The sequence below is a fragment of the Myotis lucifugus genome, unplaced genomic scaffold (genome assembly GCF_000147115.1).
Source record: "Myotis lucifugus unplaced genomic scaffold, Myoluc2.0 scaffold_304, whole genome shotgun sequence".
Taxonomy (NCBI): domain Eukaryota; kingdom Metazoa; phylum Chordata; class Mammalia; order Chiroptera; family Vespertilionidae; genus Myotis; species Myotis lucifugus.
In genome coordinates this window covers 1,068,067-1,085,055 of record NW_005871352.1, presented here as the reverse complement: position 1 = coordinate 1,085,055, position 16,989 = coordinate 1,068,067, and the positions used below count along the sequence as shown (strand labels likewise).

The 16,989-nt window shown below is 36.5% G+C and overlaps 1 protein-coding gene across 9 annotated transcripts in view; it reads right to left on the bottom strand.

Annotated features, from left to right (window-relative positions):
- Positions 1 to 753: 753 nt before the first annotated feature.
- The window catches only part of MAP4K5 (mitogen-activated protein kinase kinase kinase kinase 5), a 105,006-nt gene continuing 88,770 nt past the window's right edge, over positions 754 to 16,989 (bottom strand). For 2 of the 9 annotated variants that reach the window (XM_023763839.1, XM_023763844.1), the window contains exons 26-31: positions 16,552 to 16,729; positions 12,865 to 12,933; positions 10,473 to 10,565; positions 7,764 to 7,834; positions 5,026 to 5,081; positions 754 to 2,378 (exon numbers count right to left, since the gene is read on the bottom strand). In XM_023763839.1, the coding sequence (XP_023619607.1) occupies positions 2,291 to 2,378; positions 5,026 to 5,081; positions 7,764 to 7,834; positions 10,473 to 10,565; positions 12,865 to 12,933; positions 16,552 to 16,729 (555 nt within the window). In that variant the 3' untranslated portion in view covers positions 754 to 2,290. Of the gene's footprint in view, positions 2,379 to 5,025; positions 5,082 to 5,370; positions 5,545 to 7,763; positions 7,835 to 10,472; positions 10,566 to 12,864; positions 12,934 to 16,551; positions 16,730 to 16,989 lie in introns of those variants that run through there. The other 7 variants (XM_006100239.3, XM_014465634.2, XR_002832027.1 and 4 more) reach the window with 6 other exon arrangements.

Sequence of the window (16,989 nt, the reverse complement as noted above, 5' to 3'; positions counted from 1 at the left end):
GAACCCTCAACCCTTTGGTCCGTAGGCTGATGCTCTAACCACAGTGCAAAACCAGCCAGGGCTTTTCTTTTTTCCCCTCCAAGATGTCATTCCTTTTTGTTTGATTTTCTGAGAAATTCAACTTTGTATTTTAAACTTTCTGTTGAATTATTCAGGTATGCTATATTTTCTTAGAGCTTTTTTTTTGTTTTGTTTTGAAAGGTCCTTTATTTAGTACCCTACTCTTGATTCATAGTTGGTACATCTTTCTGAAGATAACATTTTTCTTGATGCTTTTATCCTGCATAGTCTGTTTCCTCTAAGTTTGTTTCCTCTCCAATTGTTTTTTTTTCTTTCATATTAGAGGACTTCCTCAGATGTTTTCTAACTCCTGGTTGCTTAATCATTTTTAATAGCATAGGACTAAAAGTAAGCTCCAGACACATGGGGTGATGGGGGCTTGTCAACTGTGATGGTCACTGTAGAGTTATCTAGCTGGGTAGTTTAGCTAGGACACCTGATGTCAGGAGCTGTGTAGGTCTTTCTAGTTGCACTGGCTGGATTGCACAGAGAAGACTTCCAATATTGTAGGATGGGAAGATCTGGCTGCCAGGATTCAGTGAGAGAAGGATGACACTGGTATCCAGTATGTAAATATGTCCTGTTTTAAGTATGGTCCCCTCCCATCTATTATATCTATCCAGTGTTCTTCAGTCCAGAGGCCCCATTTAACATACCCCAAATAAACAGCCACACACTTACTGAAATCACATGTGCATTTTTAAAGGACAATACTTTATTTGCATAACATTTTATTGTTTGCATACTGCATAATGAAAAGAACAGAGTCACAAGACTCATGGTCTGGCTCAACCCCTAATTGCTGTGTGAATTGGGTCTATTAACCCTGCTAACTTCTTATTTCCCCATCTGAAAAATAGAGACGATAATACTTATTTTACAGAATTGCCAACGACCAAATGAGATAGTTATACTGTTTTTCTCTCAAGTAATTGCTCAAAATAAATCAGTAGTTTGCTATTGCTAACTCCTTGTTCATCATCTCAATGTTAACTGCCCTCAGTGAATGCATTAAGACACCAGGTACCAATGTGACACTTTACTTTGGATACTAACAATAGCAAAAGAGACGTAAACGAAAAAATGGCCTTATTTCCTATTTTTAGAATATTGGTTTTTATAATACTTATTTATACTATCCCATGAGGAATTCAATTTCACTTAAAACTTTTTTCTTAAACCTACTCAAAATGAATACCTACATATGTGAAAAACCCAAGATTACACATGTAGTTGCTTTACAGCGTCCCCTCTGGTATAGTACATGTGAATTACATATCATGGGCAGTTAAATACTCCCCCCCCACCACACACACACATTAAGGGATGATAATATATATGAAGGTTAATTTCTTATGCATTATCCCTAATGTAAAAAAAATCACAGGTGTATTATACTGCTTGTCAAGAATACATCCACATGGTAGTCATTCCTACATACATACCTCTTCTAATAATAGTTCAACCATCATCAGTATCTTCTGTATGATCCCTTATAGCTATTTGTAGTTGAAAACACAAAATTCACTTTAAGGCAATTCTGGATAATATTGTTTTATAAAATACTTGTTAAACAAAATTGCGTGTATGTATTGAACCTCCAAACACACTGCCTTTAACCCCTCTTACTACTCTTAAAAGGTAAACAAAATTTTTATACATCATAAAAAAATGTAAGCTGCTCTGCAACCCTCCTTTGCTAAAAGTTAGATAACATTACACCACTCCAGCAAGAGATTAATAAATAAGGATTAAATATTCTATTTTACAAAAACATACAGAATAGCCAATGTAAAAGTGAAAGGCTTATTTGATAATTTCTTTATAAAATTACGTTAAGAAGGAATAAAACGTGATATAAAATGAGAAAACTGTCACTAAATTTATCTCCTTGAAGATAATCACATGAGTTGTTATCTAAAAATATGACACCCTTGTTACAAACATTATTTTTTAAAAAAAGACTGGGCTTCCTGGAACTATAGGACTATTTATCTCATAGCTTTTATTAAGCAAACTTGATATAACCACCACACAGTGGCAAGAGATAAAACAGCTGTTTCCAGCTACAGAAAATATTGAATTCTACCTTAAAGTACAGATCATTTGAGATATAACCCATAACAGTTAAAGCAAATCATAGCGTAGTTTGTACTGAATTTCCTTAAGATATTTTTGCTTTCAATGGAATATATTCATTTTCCTGTCATTTGAGATCAGTTTCTGTTGCTTAGTAACTATTTTCATGTCCAGCCAAGATGTAAAGATTGCTGTGTGCAGTAGGATTTTCTGTTGGCCTACTTTCCAAAACGACAACCCTGCAATTAAACCAAAACAAAAGTTTTGTGTAAGAGTAAAGACAGAGATTGCATGCTTCAAATACTAACATCAAACCAGGAAAGAATACCATTGTTTACATTCTCAGAAGATTACATAAAGATCACAGATGCACAGTTAAGTTCAGCTTTACATTTTGTAACTTAAAAACTAAACTGAATAAGAATTGATGAATTTATGTATATAAAGTATTGAAAACATTTCAGGAGAGTCTCATTCTCTTATTCCAACTACACTAATTTGGCTTACTCATATGCCAATTATAGGTATAAATAGCTTTAGAAAATACACTAAGAAGAAGGGGGGTGGAAGAAGGGCTGAGGATAAAACATGATTTCTATGAGACACCCATTCAAATTGTTCTTTAAGGTATTTTTTAAAAAAGAAAAGTTTTAAAAAAAGTATAAAGTGGGGCCCAACTCCTTTGTCCATGGAACAAGGGCAAGGAAAGAGTTCAATCAAAGGACCAATAGGAAGAAAAATCAATAAAGTGCCATACCATAGGATTTACACTGTTGTTGAGGGGTTTGGAAACAGAATAAAAAATAATGTACCCATGAACAGAAAAAAAGTCTTGGAGGGGAAATTTTTCTAGTGTATGAGTTTTCTACAACTAGAGGCCCGGTGCACAAAAATTTGTGCACTCGGGGGGGAGGGGAGTCCCCCAGCCCGGCCTGTGCCCTCTCGCAGTCTGGGACCCCTCGGGAGGTAACGACCTGCTGGCTTAGGCCTGCTCCCGGGTGGCAGAGGGCAGGCCCAATCCCTAAGTGCAGCCCCTGGTCAGGCTCAGAGCAGGGCTGATTGGGGAGTTGGGGCGCTGCCCCGTCATGCACAGAGCAGGGCAGATCGGGAGGTTGCGATGCCACCCTCAGTCACGCTCAGGGTAGGGCCGATTGGGGGGTTGGGGCACCGCCCTGTCACACTCAAGGCAGGGTTGATGGGGAGGTTGCGGCGCCACCCCCTGTCACGCACAGAGCAGGGCCGATCAGGGGGTTGGGGCGCTGTCCCCTGTCACTCACAGAGCAGGGCCCATCAGGGGGGTTGGGGCTCCGTACCCTGTCACACACAGAGCAGGGTCGATCAGGGGGTTGGGGAGCTCCCCCCTGTCACTCACAGAGTAGGGCCAATAGGGGAGCTGGGGCACTGCCCCCTGTCACACACAGAGCAGGGCGGATCAGGGGTTGGGGCGCTGCACCCTGTCACACTCAGGGAAGGGCCAATGGGGAGGTTATGGCTCTACCCTGTCACACACAGAGCAGGGCCGATCAGGGGGTTGGTGTGCCGCACCCTGTCAAACACAGAGCCGCAGGGCAATCAGGGGATTGGGAAGCTCCCCCCTATCAGGCACAGAGCAGGGCTGATCAGGGGGTTGGGGCGCCTTCCCCTGTCACGAACAGAGCAGGGCGGATAGAGAGGTTGTGGTCCCGCCCCCTGTCACACACAGAGCTGCAGGGCAATCAGGGGATTGGGGAGCTCCCCCCTATCAGGCACAGAGCAGGGCTGATCAGGGGGTTTGGGCGCTGCCCCCTGTCACGCTGATCCCGGTGCTGGGAGGCATATTACCCTTTTACTATAAAGGATAGTGGCCTGGTGCATGGGTGGGGGCCGGCTGGTTTGCCCTGAAGGGTGTCCTGGATCAGGGTGGGGGTCCCCACTGGGGTGCCTGGCCAGTTTGGGTGAGGGGCTGAGGGCTGTTTTCCGAAAGCGGGTGACTGAAGCTCCCAATCACTCCTTTCTTTCTTTCTTTTTTTTTTTTTTTATTCTGGGCCAGCTTTAGCTCTGAGGCCTTGCTGCTGAAAACATTGATACAATGTTGCGGCCGGCTGGCTGAACCTGGCTGACTGACAGCCGGTTTAAGGGGTTTTGTTTAGCTTCTTATTTGCAACATAGTACATAGTTGCTTAGAGTTGCAGCTGAGAGGCTGGCAGCAGCAGGCGGGGAACGTTGGAGTCCACAGTCACGGGAGCAAGCAAGCCTCCCTGCTCGCTTCAGTGCATGGCTGCCGGCCGCCATCTTGGCTGACAGTTAATTTGCATAAGGATATGCTGATTAGCCAATGGGAAGGGTAGCGGTCGTACGCTAATTACCATGTTTCTCTTTTATTAGTGTAGATAGTTAATAGAAGGTAACATGCTAGGAAGAAATGATGAAAACAAAGGAGCCTGAAATGAAATATGTCCTGGTACTAGGGACATAAACACCTATATTAACACATTTTGTCTTGGCTGAGTATAAATATCTCTAGAATCAAGATCCTCACACTGATAAAAGATTGATTAATCAATTGATTAAAATACTATTCTCTCTTTCAATAAAGATGCTAAAAAATCCTCTAAGACAGTGGTTCTCAACCTTCTGGCCCTTTAAATACAGTTCCTCATGTTGTGACCCAACCATAAAATTATTTTCGTTGCTACTTCATAACTGTAATGTTGCTACTGTTATGAATCATAATGTAAATATCTGATATGCAGGATGGTCTTAGGCGACCCCTGTGAAAGGGTCGTTCGACCGCCAAAGGGATCTCGACCCACAGGTTGAGAACCGCTGCTCTAAGAGTTTGTGTGACAGTATTTAAGAACACAACCACCAAACTCCTTTGATAATTAAAACAACCACACTATTTACCTGTCTGATCCTAATAAGCGGAAAACTCTTGTTTCATCTGAAATCTCTTGGGTAACCTATGAGAGAAAATACCTATTAGTAATACCTTATTCCCATATTACTTAAATAATAATTTAAAAATTATTTAGATAGAGCAGGTATTAAACAATTATAATTTCTGATAGACTCACTTCCTCCAATGAAATAAATTTCAGGAAGTACCTTTTGACCATCTATTGGTAGAAATAAAACATTTATGAAACACCTGTTATGGGTCAGGCACTTTCCCTAGAACTCTTTGTATTATAATTCCCGTATTACTGGAGAGGAAAAAACACGAAGACTTGCAGAGGTTAAGTAACTTGCTTAGGGTTATGTAACTGGTAGACCCAAGATTAAGACACAGGTTTGCTGGATGGCAGAGCTCCTGTTCTTTCCTGGTGTCATAGTGCAGATTCCAGCAGAGCTGTGGTGGACACGCCCACGTGCCAGGGTCTAACACCAGCGTACCAGTGGTCCTCTGCTCTGTCTTCTCCAAAGCTGTAGAAGGCACTCAGTCAAGCACAGGTAGTATACCAAAATGTGGGGAGTTATACCCCTAGGGACAACCCTTAACCAAAAGGGACAGCAGTTGGTGTATAAATGCATCAGATTCCCCACCTTCAAATGAGTCAATTTTGAGGTGTATTCTAAACTGTTCCTCAGTGGGCAGTACGGGATTAAACCCTGGTTGCCCATAGTGGGAACCAGTTTATTATTGTGCTCTGTATTGGCTTTCTGCCCCTCTCTACTTTCCATTCCTCACTCCATCACTTGTTTTCTGGAATCTACTCCCAAATAAACTAACTGCACTTGAGTCCTTGTCTTAACATTGCCGAAGGATCACGAGAATTCTCGCTTCATATTACACAGTGTTTTACAAAGTATTATACTTTAAAAAGATATTAGCTTGTAAGAACATGTAATAATAACTTCAAAATGCAATGGGTATTTAATTTTAAAGCGTTCCTTTAACATTTATGTAAAACGTTTTTTGTACTCTTTCAATAGAAACTTATCTGGCCACTGGTGAAAGCTAGCAATAAAACTACTGGTCCGCAATGTGTCAAGGTCAGCTTCTGGAGGAACCCAAACTACAACAGTATGGATGTAAAGTAACTATAAAAATAGTCTGTTATCAATGAATTTGTAGAGAGCTAGGAAGATAGAATTAATAAACTTAAATAAGAAAACAAATTAGGTGATTTACTAGGTGGAGCTAATTTTCATATATTAAGTTTTTAAAAATGTTCCAATCATTGTGGACTGGAATGGATGAATATTACTTTATTAATTTTACAGCAAGGCCCGAATTCAAGTGTGATAACATAAGCAGAAAGAAAGAGGTAATCAAGATGAGTTAAAAATGGGAAATAAAATTTGTACTTGATATGGTGAACAACAGGTATCTTCTATAAATTTCTAACTAAAGGAGTGATACAATGAAATTAGCATCTGAGGACAATTAATCTTATGGCAGTAAGCAGGGCTGTAGGCTTCATTAAAGCCAGGGACCTGGAGACATTTAGTGACATGGGTCAGTAACTAGCTAAACTGACATATTCAAAGATAGCGAATTTATGTCATTTTCTCTTAGAAGTATTCTAATTCCTCATTCATATAAGTGGTGAAAATACTCAAGTACATTAAGAGTGGATAAAACTACAGGTAATTCAAGAAAAAGACTTTAAGCTTTAAAATAAGCCCACATACTGGTATTTGTAAGGCCATGGTATACAAGAATTATACAGGTACTCACACAAATGGGAAATGTCTCTGTTAGTATTGTCTTAACTATTAGGATTTCTCTCTCAAGGTGGAAGCACAAGTTCTCCCTCTCCTGCATGAAATGCATCCTGAATATCTCAGCTAAAAGTGATTTTTAGAGATCCTTCAAATCCAGGCTATGTCATCTAGACAAGTTACTTAGCCCTCTGGGCCTGTAAAAATGGGAATATGAATAGTACCTAACCCCACTGGATTATAAGCCTTAAGTAGCTAATATTTGTAAAGTGCCAGGAACATAGACATTAGAAGAGTTTGAAATTATTTATAATTATACTTCCCTATGCCTTACAATGCTATAATAATAGTGTTTTGCATGTAGCTGATACTCAATAACTATTTTCTGAATGAGTTAATTTTCTTATATTTTCCTTAGTCCTGGGATCTAATACATACCAATTTAGGATTTTTAAATAAAATATTAAAAAAGAAGCTAGACACTTCTAAATTATGGAAAAGGCTTATTAAATTTAGAAAACTACTGCAAGGTTAGTAACCATATTTAAAAATTACAAATTAAAAATTTGTAATTGTGGCCACTGAGAATTTTGCAATACAAAACTGAACTGGAAGAATAATACTGGCAATTATGCTCTGCCAGTTCACAGCATTAAAACCACTAAACATAGCCCTGGTGGGTGTGGTGCAGTTGGTTGAGCATCATACAATGCACCAAAAGGTTACCAGTTCAATCGTGCCTGGGTTGCAGGCTCGATCCCCAGTAGTGGGTATGCAGGAGGCAGCTGATCGGTACTTCTCTCTCACTTTGATGTTTCTCTTTCTCCCTCTCCCTTCCTATCTCTCTCAAATCAACTTAAAAAAAATAAAGGCACTAAACATAGTAATGTAGATTCAGAAAGAAAATGTATAAAATGAACATTTCAATATTAAAAATCTTTAGTGGAAATCACTGGAGGTAATCTGAGAAACCTTACCTCATCTGATTTGAAGCTTTTACCCTGCATTCCATGTTTCCAGAAAGCCAACACACTGTCTTGAAGGCATACTAAAAAAGATAAGGGGGAAGTGAAACTGAAATACAGCACAAGTAGTTCATTATACATTTCCTTAACTGTTTTTAATAAATGATAATGTAAGGCTATCCAAATGCTTGGTGCAAAATTCCACTGTCTAGACCATTAGTTCCCAACATTTTTGTGGCTAAGCCATGTCTAAACTCAAATAATTTACTGAGTCGGGTCACACAAGTTTAAAAAAAAAATTAAAAACACACACACACACATATATATAATAGGCATTCATTTAAACAAGGGCTAACTCCTTTTTAAAAATATTTTTTATTTTTCAATTACAGCTGACATACAATATTATTAGCTTCAGTTGTACAACACAGTGATCCAACATTGGTATAACTTACAAAGAAACATAAGTTGGTATCAGTATATTAATTTTTCTTTTATATACTATCTTTTTTCTTAAGTGAATGAAATAATAAAAATATATAATTGGCTTTTTGAATAAAAAACATCGTTATTTAAATACTGTCATATAATCAGAAGTAGCTATTAGGAAGCTTCTTTTATTTATGTTCACATTTTCCCTATTACAAAATTACTTAAAAAAACCAACCAACCAACCAAACTGTCTCACAATCCAAAATTTAACCCCACAATGAATAGTTATACTCTCTGCCAATTCTTATTTGGAGGGGCTCTCAGTTACCACGCTCACTGCTGGGCCCCAGCCTCGCCTTCTCAGGCTTTGGTCTTGCAGGCCCCACTGCACACATGTGGGTTCACAAATTTGAGCCAAGCTTGACCGCCTTCCTGATGGCTTTGGATTCAGGAGCAACCGTGACCCCACAGGATGGCCACCATGTGGCATGCCACAACACCCTCCTGCCCACCCATCTCCCATGCTCCCCTGGGGTGGCCTGAAGGTCTTGAAGGGAAACCTACTCTTGCTGTGCTTTGTCCATTTCTGTGTCCTGTGTGGTGCCAGCCACAGGCCTGGGCCCACTGAGGCACTCCTATGTAATGATCTAGTGGTTCAGAAACAGAGTGGGCAGGCCCCCAATTGGAGGATGCCGTGGAGCGTCTGGGTCCTTTCTGGCAGGGGGCTGGAGTCATTAAGGTGCAGCGAAAGAGGGAGAAAACCCATTTTTGATTGTTGGAAAGTTAGACATATGCCCTACACTAGTAAAGGTGATGGGAGAAAGGAATAGAAACTTACTGTATTTTTTATTAGAATACTGACTCTATAAAAAGTTAATGTAAGAATGTCTTGAAAACATAATTTTACTCAATAAGATAAAACTATTTTACTAAAAAAAATCACACAAGTTTCACTAACTGTGATGAATATGAAACCCAGTTACCAGTTTATTTTTAAAAGTGTTTAAAGGGACTCTTTTTACCCAGGAGATCCTTGTAATTATTTCAAGGTTCACTGTCGGGGAGAGATGGTAGCTTATGAGGAACAAATTTTTGTGTAACAATTAAAGTTCCCTAAAAAATTTGGCACATATGAAAAAGTTGAGGTATCAGTGTGTTTCAGTTAGAATGAAGAGAAACTATAAAGATCTCCGTCAGGATCTCTATTGAAGATACCAAAGCTTAGAAACTGGCATGCAATATCCAGGACTTAAAGAAGTAGAGGGAGAAACGAGCTCCAAAATTCCTTTTGTCCTGGCATCTACAGAAAGTTTAGGCTTTCTGCCTCAATAAATTAAGATTTTTCAATCATAAGCAAATTATATTTATGTAAGATATTTACACAGAGGGATGATCATACTTTGTGACAGGGCAAAACGCCATTTGGGAAACCATTAAAGTAATTTTTGAAAAACCTTTCTAAATAATGAGAAATATATTTTTTAAAGTATATATACATTTAATTACAAAATACAATATTTTTCAAGACCAAAATAAAAACTGCCAACTTTGTTTTAACTATTTTTGACTTATGGTAGAATCATATCGTACAATGTTCAGTGTTTCCAGCCACATTATTTTTTTCATAAGTTCTATCATCCCTAGGGGAAATACTGACATATAATCAATGAGAAATTTTTATCATAAAACCAATGAGTATTATAGAGTAAAACACTCATTGACAATAAAACAAATTAAAATGGCACATTAGTTTCTAAGTGGGAAAGTATCTACTTATATAGAAATAGATCTAAAAGCAATAACCATCAACACACACCAAGCAGAATCAGACACAAAGAATTATAGCATATCTAACACCATTAATCATATCACACAAATACCTTCAGGATTTGGAAAGAATTGGGGGAAGTATAATTCACTTGAGGCAGTAAAAGGAACAATAAACAGAAATTTTAAAATGATTTCAAGTTTTAAATATTTAGGAACCAACAATAAAAGATTTATTATCATCTACACCTGCTTTGTCCAATACAATAGCAACTAGCCATATGTGGCTATTTACATTAAAATGTAAATTAATTAAAATTTAAAAATTTAAAAAATGTAGCACTAGCCATGTTTCAAGTACTTAACAGGTATGGTTAATGACTACTATATTTAAGAGCACAGAGAACACTTCCATATCACAGAAACTTCTAAGACACAGTGCTGGTCTAGACAACTACAGATACAGAATGAAGGAAAAACCAAGTATTCTAATAGCATTATTAAAAAAAAAAAAAGACTTACCTACAGACTCAATGCAAAAATCAAAAGTTAGCTCAGAGGCCAGTTTCTTACTTGACTTTAGTTTTCCTTGTAGATTTACAATTTTTACAAATTCTTAAAAAAAGAAAAAACAAGTCAAGACTGGAAATCCAAATCTGTTAAAATAAATTTAATTTGATATGTGGATTTTACATGGATATAGAACAATATTCTTAATGATGTTCAACCATTTAGATTCAAACATGCCCAGAGAGAAACTATCATTAATGTGTTTTATAATATAACTATAAGAGTACCTCCTTTGGTAAATGGCAATTCCGTTGCTATTTTTTTCTTTTTTAGATGGTATATACTGAACACTTACATTCTCATTTTTAAAAAAGTACAATGTTTCTTTAAAAGTGGCTACCTTGCTGCTTATATATTTAGCAGTAAGAAGTGATTTTTTTCCCCCTTACAAATTACAAAACATGATAAGTATATCCATAGTCATTTATAACTTCAGTATTGAGTACTATTGTAACAAAGGGACAATGAGTAGTACTCTTGAGGGTCACAATTTCTTTATAAGTAAACTATGGGATAGAGATATACATAATTTATTTCCCTTTCATCTATTTGTTTTTCACTTTAACTATCTTAGCTCTGAGGTGGAAGACACCTTTCTCTGTATTGCTTTCTTATCTACCTAACATAATTTGTGATTTCAGGCCTATCTCCAACTGGTGTGTACTAAAACCGGTTTATACTGTATAGTTGATACTTAATTTTAGGTCTTATATTGCTCCTTAAAAAAAAAATCTCAAGAAAGTCAACTCTCCATTTACTTTGAATAAATGGAGGGCTTAGCTAATCAAAGGCTTAAAAATTTTTTTAAAAAAAATACATAAATCAACAATATGAGACTAAGCACAATTTATTTTCCTTGGATGTCCCAGAAGGTATTAAGGATTTAACAATAAAGGTTCAAAATTATTAAAATCAAATTCTGATTATCTGTTTATTTGCTTAATCAATATAGACCTTTCCAGCTCTTTGGGTAAAATATAATTTATCAAATTAACTTAAATATAATTGAATAATACTCCAATCGTATCAATATTAAAAGAATCAAAAGTACTTAAAAATGATGGGTGAATGAGATACTTTTGAGTTTTGGGTTACTTATCTTTAATATTAGATTATCTTTATGATTATATAAGGTAAATCTACTAGGTAGCCTTCAGGGAATAGAAATTAGGACAGAAACACAGGCAAATTTGGTAGTACAACAATTTAAAAAATAACCCTATTCAGTAATTTAAAAAATATTAAAATGGATCAAACATAGCAAATACTGCCAAGTTTTAAATATAGTTCCAAATCTAGGTGAATTTCACCTTGCAGGATTCATTGCATAAAAATAAGGTGGGTTTGTTTGCAAAATTGAATACCTGTTGTTAAAAGTTTCTCTGATTACGTTACAACATTCTTCTATCAATAATAACTCTTCCTAAATCAAAAGAACCACAACTCGATGAAGGTGTTAAATCTATCTGTACATTACAACCTCACTGACATGATTCCAAGTCATGTTATATGACTATAAATGACGATGGTTATGCGCTGCATAATGACGATTTTGTCAATAATAGACTGCATATATGACGGTGGTTCTATAAAATTATAATGGAGTTGAAAATTTCAATTTCCTAGAGATTATTCTACACTTTTTACTGTTATTTTAGTGTACGCTTTCTACTTATAGGAAGTAATGTTTTCCATAAAACAGCATGCTATGTTATGTTGGCAGCTGCCACATACATCTAATGTTTAGAGTGTCTCCTGATTGCATCATTTTCTCTTGTGCTTGATTTACTCTCGTGCTGTACAGTACACACCGTACATGTTTGTAGCCTAGGAGCAATAGGCTATATACCATATATAATCTAGGTGTGTAGTAGGCTGTACCATCGAGGTTTGTGTAAGTGCACTCTTATGATGTTCCCATGTCAGAATCACCTAACGATGCATTTTTTAGAACTGGGTATCCCCATTAAGTGGCACATGACTACATACCTTCTATTTTTTCATTAATTGAGGTATGGAAAAAACTCTCAAAATAGTTTTACAAAGAATATTATACAGCATAGTTTTATATAGATTTTTACCCCAAAGTTATGGCAAACTGTTCTAATATAATGTTTTCAAGTAGGCCAAACAAAGAAAAAAGTCACAGAGAATAGTAATGACAAACATCAATTAATTACTATTTATGATATCTGTAGCCAATTTAGATTTTCATCAATAAAATAAGGCCACTTAAGATGAAAAAAGTGAAAAATTTTCAATTATAGCATAATAGAATCACTTCAATGAAATGACTTGTTATATCAAGTAGAATACTCAGAATAAACTTTAAAATAGTACTTACTATCTAAACACACTAAAACGGTATCCCTCTCCAACTGTGTTACATGAATGGAATCTAACTGTTGGCTGCCTTGGAGGGAAAAAAAATAAGGTTAGTTCTACAACAAGCTTTAAAAACTAGAGCTTAGAAAAGAACACAAATTCTGTCCTTTTCTGTAATTTAAAACTAATCTTTGAAATTTAACACAAATTGGATTTTGTAATAATATGGTATTTTTTCAAAATATGTATATAGGTCAACTTAGGAGAACAAACATTAAGTTCTAAGCAAGGCTAGGTGAGCTGAGAAAAGCTCAATATTACAGGTAATTAACACTTCAGGTAGTTCTAAAAAGGTGAGTTACAAAAATAAAATGAAGCAAAGGGTAAAATACACAAAAGTAAGTAAGGTACATGCTATACAATGATTAGATTTTGCTCTGCATTTAACAGGAACCAATGGGAAGATGGAAACAAGATCAGTTATGTAAATCACAGCATCCCTGAGATAAAAACAAGCCAGTAATTCAGAAAAAGGAAAAAATAAAATTAAAATAAAACTGTAATCAGAAAAAAATTTTCCTGGTGTGTGGGTGTATGTAAGTTCCTTTAAAGAGGACACTTAGTAATATAATGAACATTTCTGTCAACAATATCTTGTCAGGAAGCAATTTTCATCACTTTGCTGATATTTGCAGGGTTGTTTCTTTTAATATAAACTGACAGATATGATGGCATTTGTGTGTGTCTGTGTGTGTGTGTGTGTGTGTGTGTGTGTGTGTGTGTAATGGCATTTTTGGTAAAACAATTCATTTTAGGCACTCAGATTGCTTGAATAGTCTAGCTAAATCTAAAAAAAATATTTTAGATTATTTAGAGCAGTCATTCTTTATAAAAAAATATTTTTATTGATTTCACAGAGGAAGAGAGAGGAAGAGATAGAACCATCAGTGATGAAAGAGAATCATTGATCGCACACCCGCTAATGGGGATTGAGCTCGCAACCTGGGCATGTGCCCTTGAACCGATTCAAACCCGGGACCGTTCAGTCTATAGGCTGATGCTCTATCCACTGTGCCAAACCAGCTAAGGCTAGGACAATCATTCTTAACTGCATTTCTTTGGGAAGCCAATGGATCCTCTCCCTTAAAAACTGCACATCTAAGCCCTGACTAGTTTGGCTCAGTGGATAGAGCGTCAGCCTGTGGACTCAAGGGTCCCGGGTTCGATTCCAGTCAAGGGCATGTACCTTGGTTGCAGGCACATCCCCAGTGGGGGGTATGCAGGAGGCAGCTGATCGATGTTTCTCTCTCATCGATGTTTCTAACTCTCTATCCCTCTCCCTTCCTCTCTGTAAAAAATCAATAAAATATATTAAAAAACAAACAAACAAAAAAACCCTGCACATCTAAACGTAAATACAAAGTTTTATAAATTATTTTTGGGTGTTTTTGGACCTTCCAAAGCTCATACACAGAGATGAATTCTGGTGGACAGAACTGATAAATTGTTGGTCACTTGGTCAATAGTCCAAAAATAGTTTTTCTCAGTAAATCTATGTTCATGCATTTATTGAATAAATATTTATGGGGTGCTGACAATATCCTTGGAATAGGAGTTCATTTTAACAGTTACAACTGTTGTCCACTCAAGGCAGGGGGGTGCTTAAAAATGAACACAGCTGGGAGGTGGGTTAACAATCACTTGTGAAAACAGAAAAGCTTAATAAGGACAGCCTCTGGTTGAAGGGATCTGAATGACCCTCAGAGTCCTGGCTCTCCTCAGGAAGCAATTTTGGTTCTGCATTAATTTTTGTCTACAAAGTGTTAATAAGTGGGTAGAACAGTACAGGCATTAGAAAACAAACAAGGGCCCTGGCTGATGTGGCTGCGTTGGCTGGTGTTGCCCCATGAACTGAAAGCTGCTGGATAGATTCTCAGTTAGGGCACATGCCCAGGTTGCAGGCTTGATCCCCAGGAAGGGGCATGCATGAGGCAGCTGACTGATGTTTTCCTTTCATATTGATGTTTCTCTCTCTCTCTCTCTTTGTAAAAATCAATAAAAAATCTTATAAAAAACCTCAAAACCTTCCCTCCCCCAAATTTCATAAGTGGACTCTGAATGTCTAACCTTCATTAGCAATGCAACCTAATATATCATATAGAAGAAAGTTGCAAGTACACATTAGATAACTGTATGAAATGACTTGCTCTATACTATTATTACATACTAACCAATAAAGAAATAAGTTGGGGCTGTCTCCCCAAAATATTTTGGTTTTTAAATAAATTGATCTATAGATAATCCTTCCTTTTGGCAGTAACTTCATAATAGGAACATATTTTTTTTTGGGCTGCTTGTATTTCATGATACTAAAACAATGTCATTTGTACCTTTCTGTTAGCTATGCTAGGAGGCTATGCATCTAACTCAACCAAAAGTACTAAACAATAAATTAAAAAGAAATGTGGGGTACAAGTGAAAGTGGGAGGGTACAGAATACATTCCTATTTTATTCTACCAGAAATTATGAGTTGTCCATAAAGAGACTGACGTAGTTCAGTGCATGCTGTAACTGGTTTATACTGGGTTGTTAAATTTTCAGGACTTTTGTGAGCCAGATGACACCAGGTTGGTAGTTTGAAACTGGCCATGGGCAGAGTAATTATGCCACAGAAATAGGCAACTGCTATTAACCAGGCTTCTCTGCACCCTCAGAGCCTGTTGTTAAATATTTATCAGAATATACCACTAGTTCATACTGATTCTTGTTATGAAAGTAACATTAGTGGTTCCACATTAACTTCAATTGCTGAATTGTATAAAGAATTCCTATAATTTAGCCTATAAATAATCAAAAGCTAAAGATATTTAATAAGAAACATCAAACTTTGGATAGTTATAATGGACTTCTTCACAAGATGAGTAGGTAATGAAATAGCTATAACTAAAGTTTGCCTGACTTCTTGTATAAAAATGTCTTCATAAACCTGCAGTTACAAATGATCAAATAATACACTAGCACAACAAATAAATGAGAAAAAATGAAGACCCCTTCATTTCACTTACTATGGAGATGTTAAAAATAAGTTGATTGATTTGTTCCAATTTTAAAGTATGAATATAAACTTCCCAACTTTTTCTGAACTTCCATTGAGACACGTTGGATAAAATCCTAAGCTAATGAATCATTCTCAGACAGTGCAAGAGATATGTCCCTGTATCTTTAAATGGTAAAGCTTGGATGCCACACATGGAAAGCACTTGAACTCAATGATTCTAAGCAGTGTTGAGGGAAAAAGTGATAGAAAAAAAAGGAAACCTTTTTGCTTGAGAAGCTAGTAAAATTTGAAAAAGTACAGGGGTGGGCAAAAGTAGGTCCACAGTTGTTTGTATGAAAAAATACAAATAAATACACAATAATACAAGAATTAACTCTGTGTTTCACATACTCATAATTGTAAACCTACTTTTCCCCAGCCCTGTATCTCGGAAAACTTAAATCATTAAAATTTTCCGTGGTAAAATAATTTGTATCAAATTACCTCAGGCAAGTAGAGATCATAAACTGTATGTACATGATTCTCTAGGCTTACTTGGGAAACTATGATCTGAGTGTTTATTTGACTGAACCCACATTAGTTGAAACCATTCTGTTTTTTTTCATATGCAAAGCATCAATATTTTAACATAAGATAAAAACACTTACCAGCACCAATTTCTGTAAACCATGATGATGCAGAATTCAAATTGATTGTCTCAAACTGAACTACCTGATTTGATTCGGTGCCTTTGCTAATAGCTACACAGACCATAGGGTATTCTTGTTCTGGTATTACCAGCATTTCAAAAACATTCAAAGGACTTGGCAGAGGAAAATCAAAGTGCTGTAAAAATAAACAAAAAAAGTATAATTTAGAAACAATCTCTGAATAGAAGTACAATTTAGAAACAATACTGCTGCTGAATAAAGTCAATGGAAAGGCTTTCATTTTCTTGATCGATGTAATTCTAAAAATAATCACCATAAGGATTATAAATATCTATAAATATGTTTTAGAGAATTGACCACATTCATCTTCATGGCTGTGATGCTTCTGAAAGTTTATTAACGTAAGTTAAAGAGGAGGACAACCCACTTGGGTCC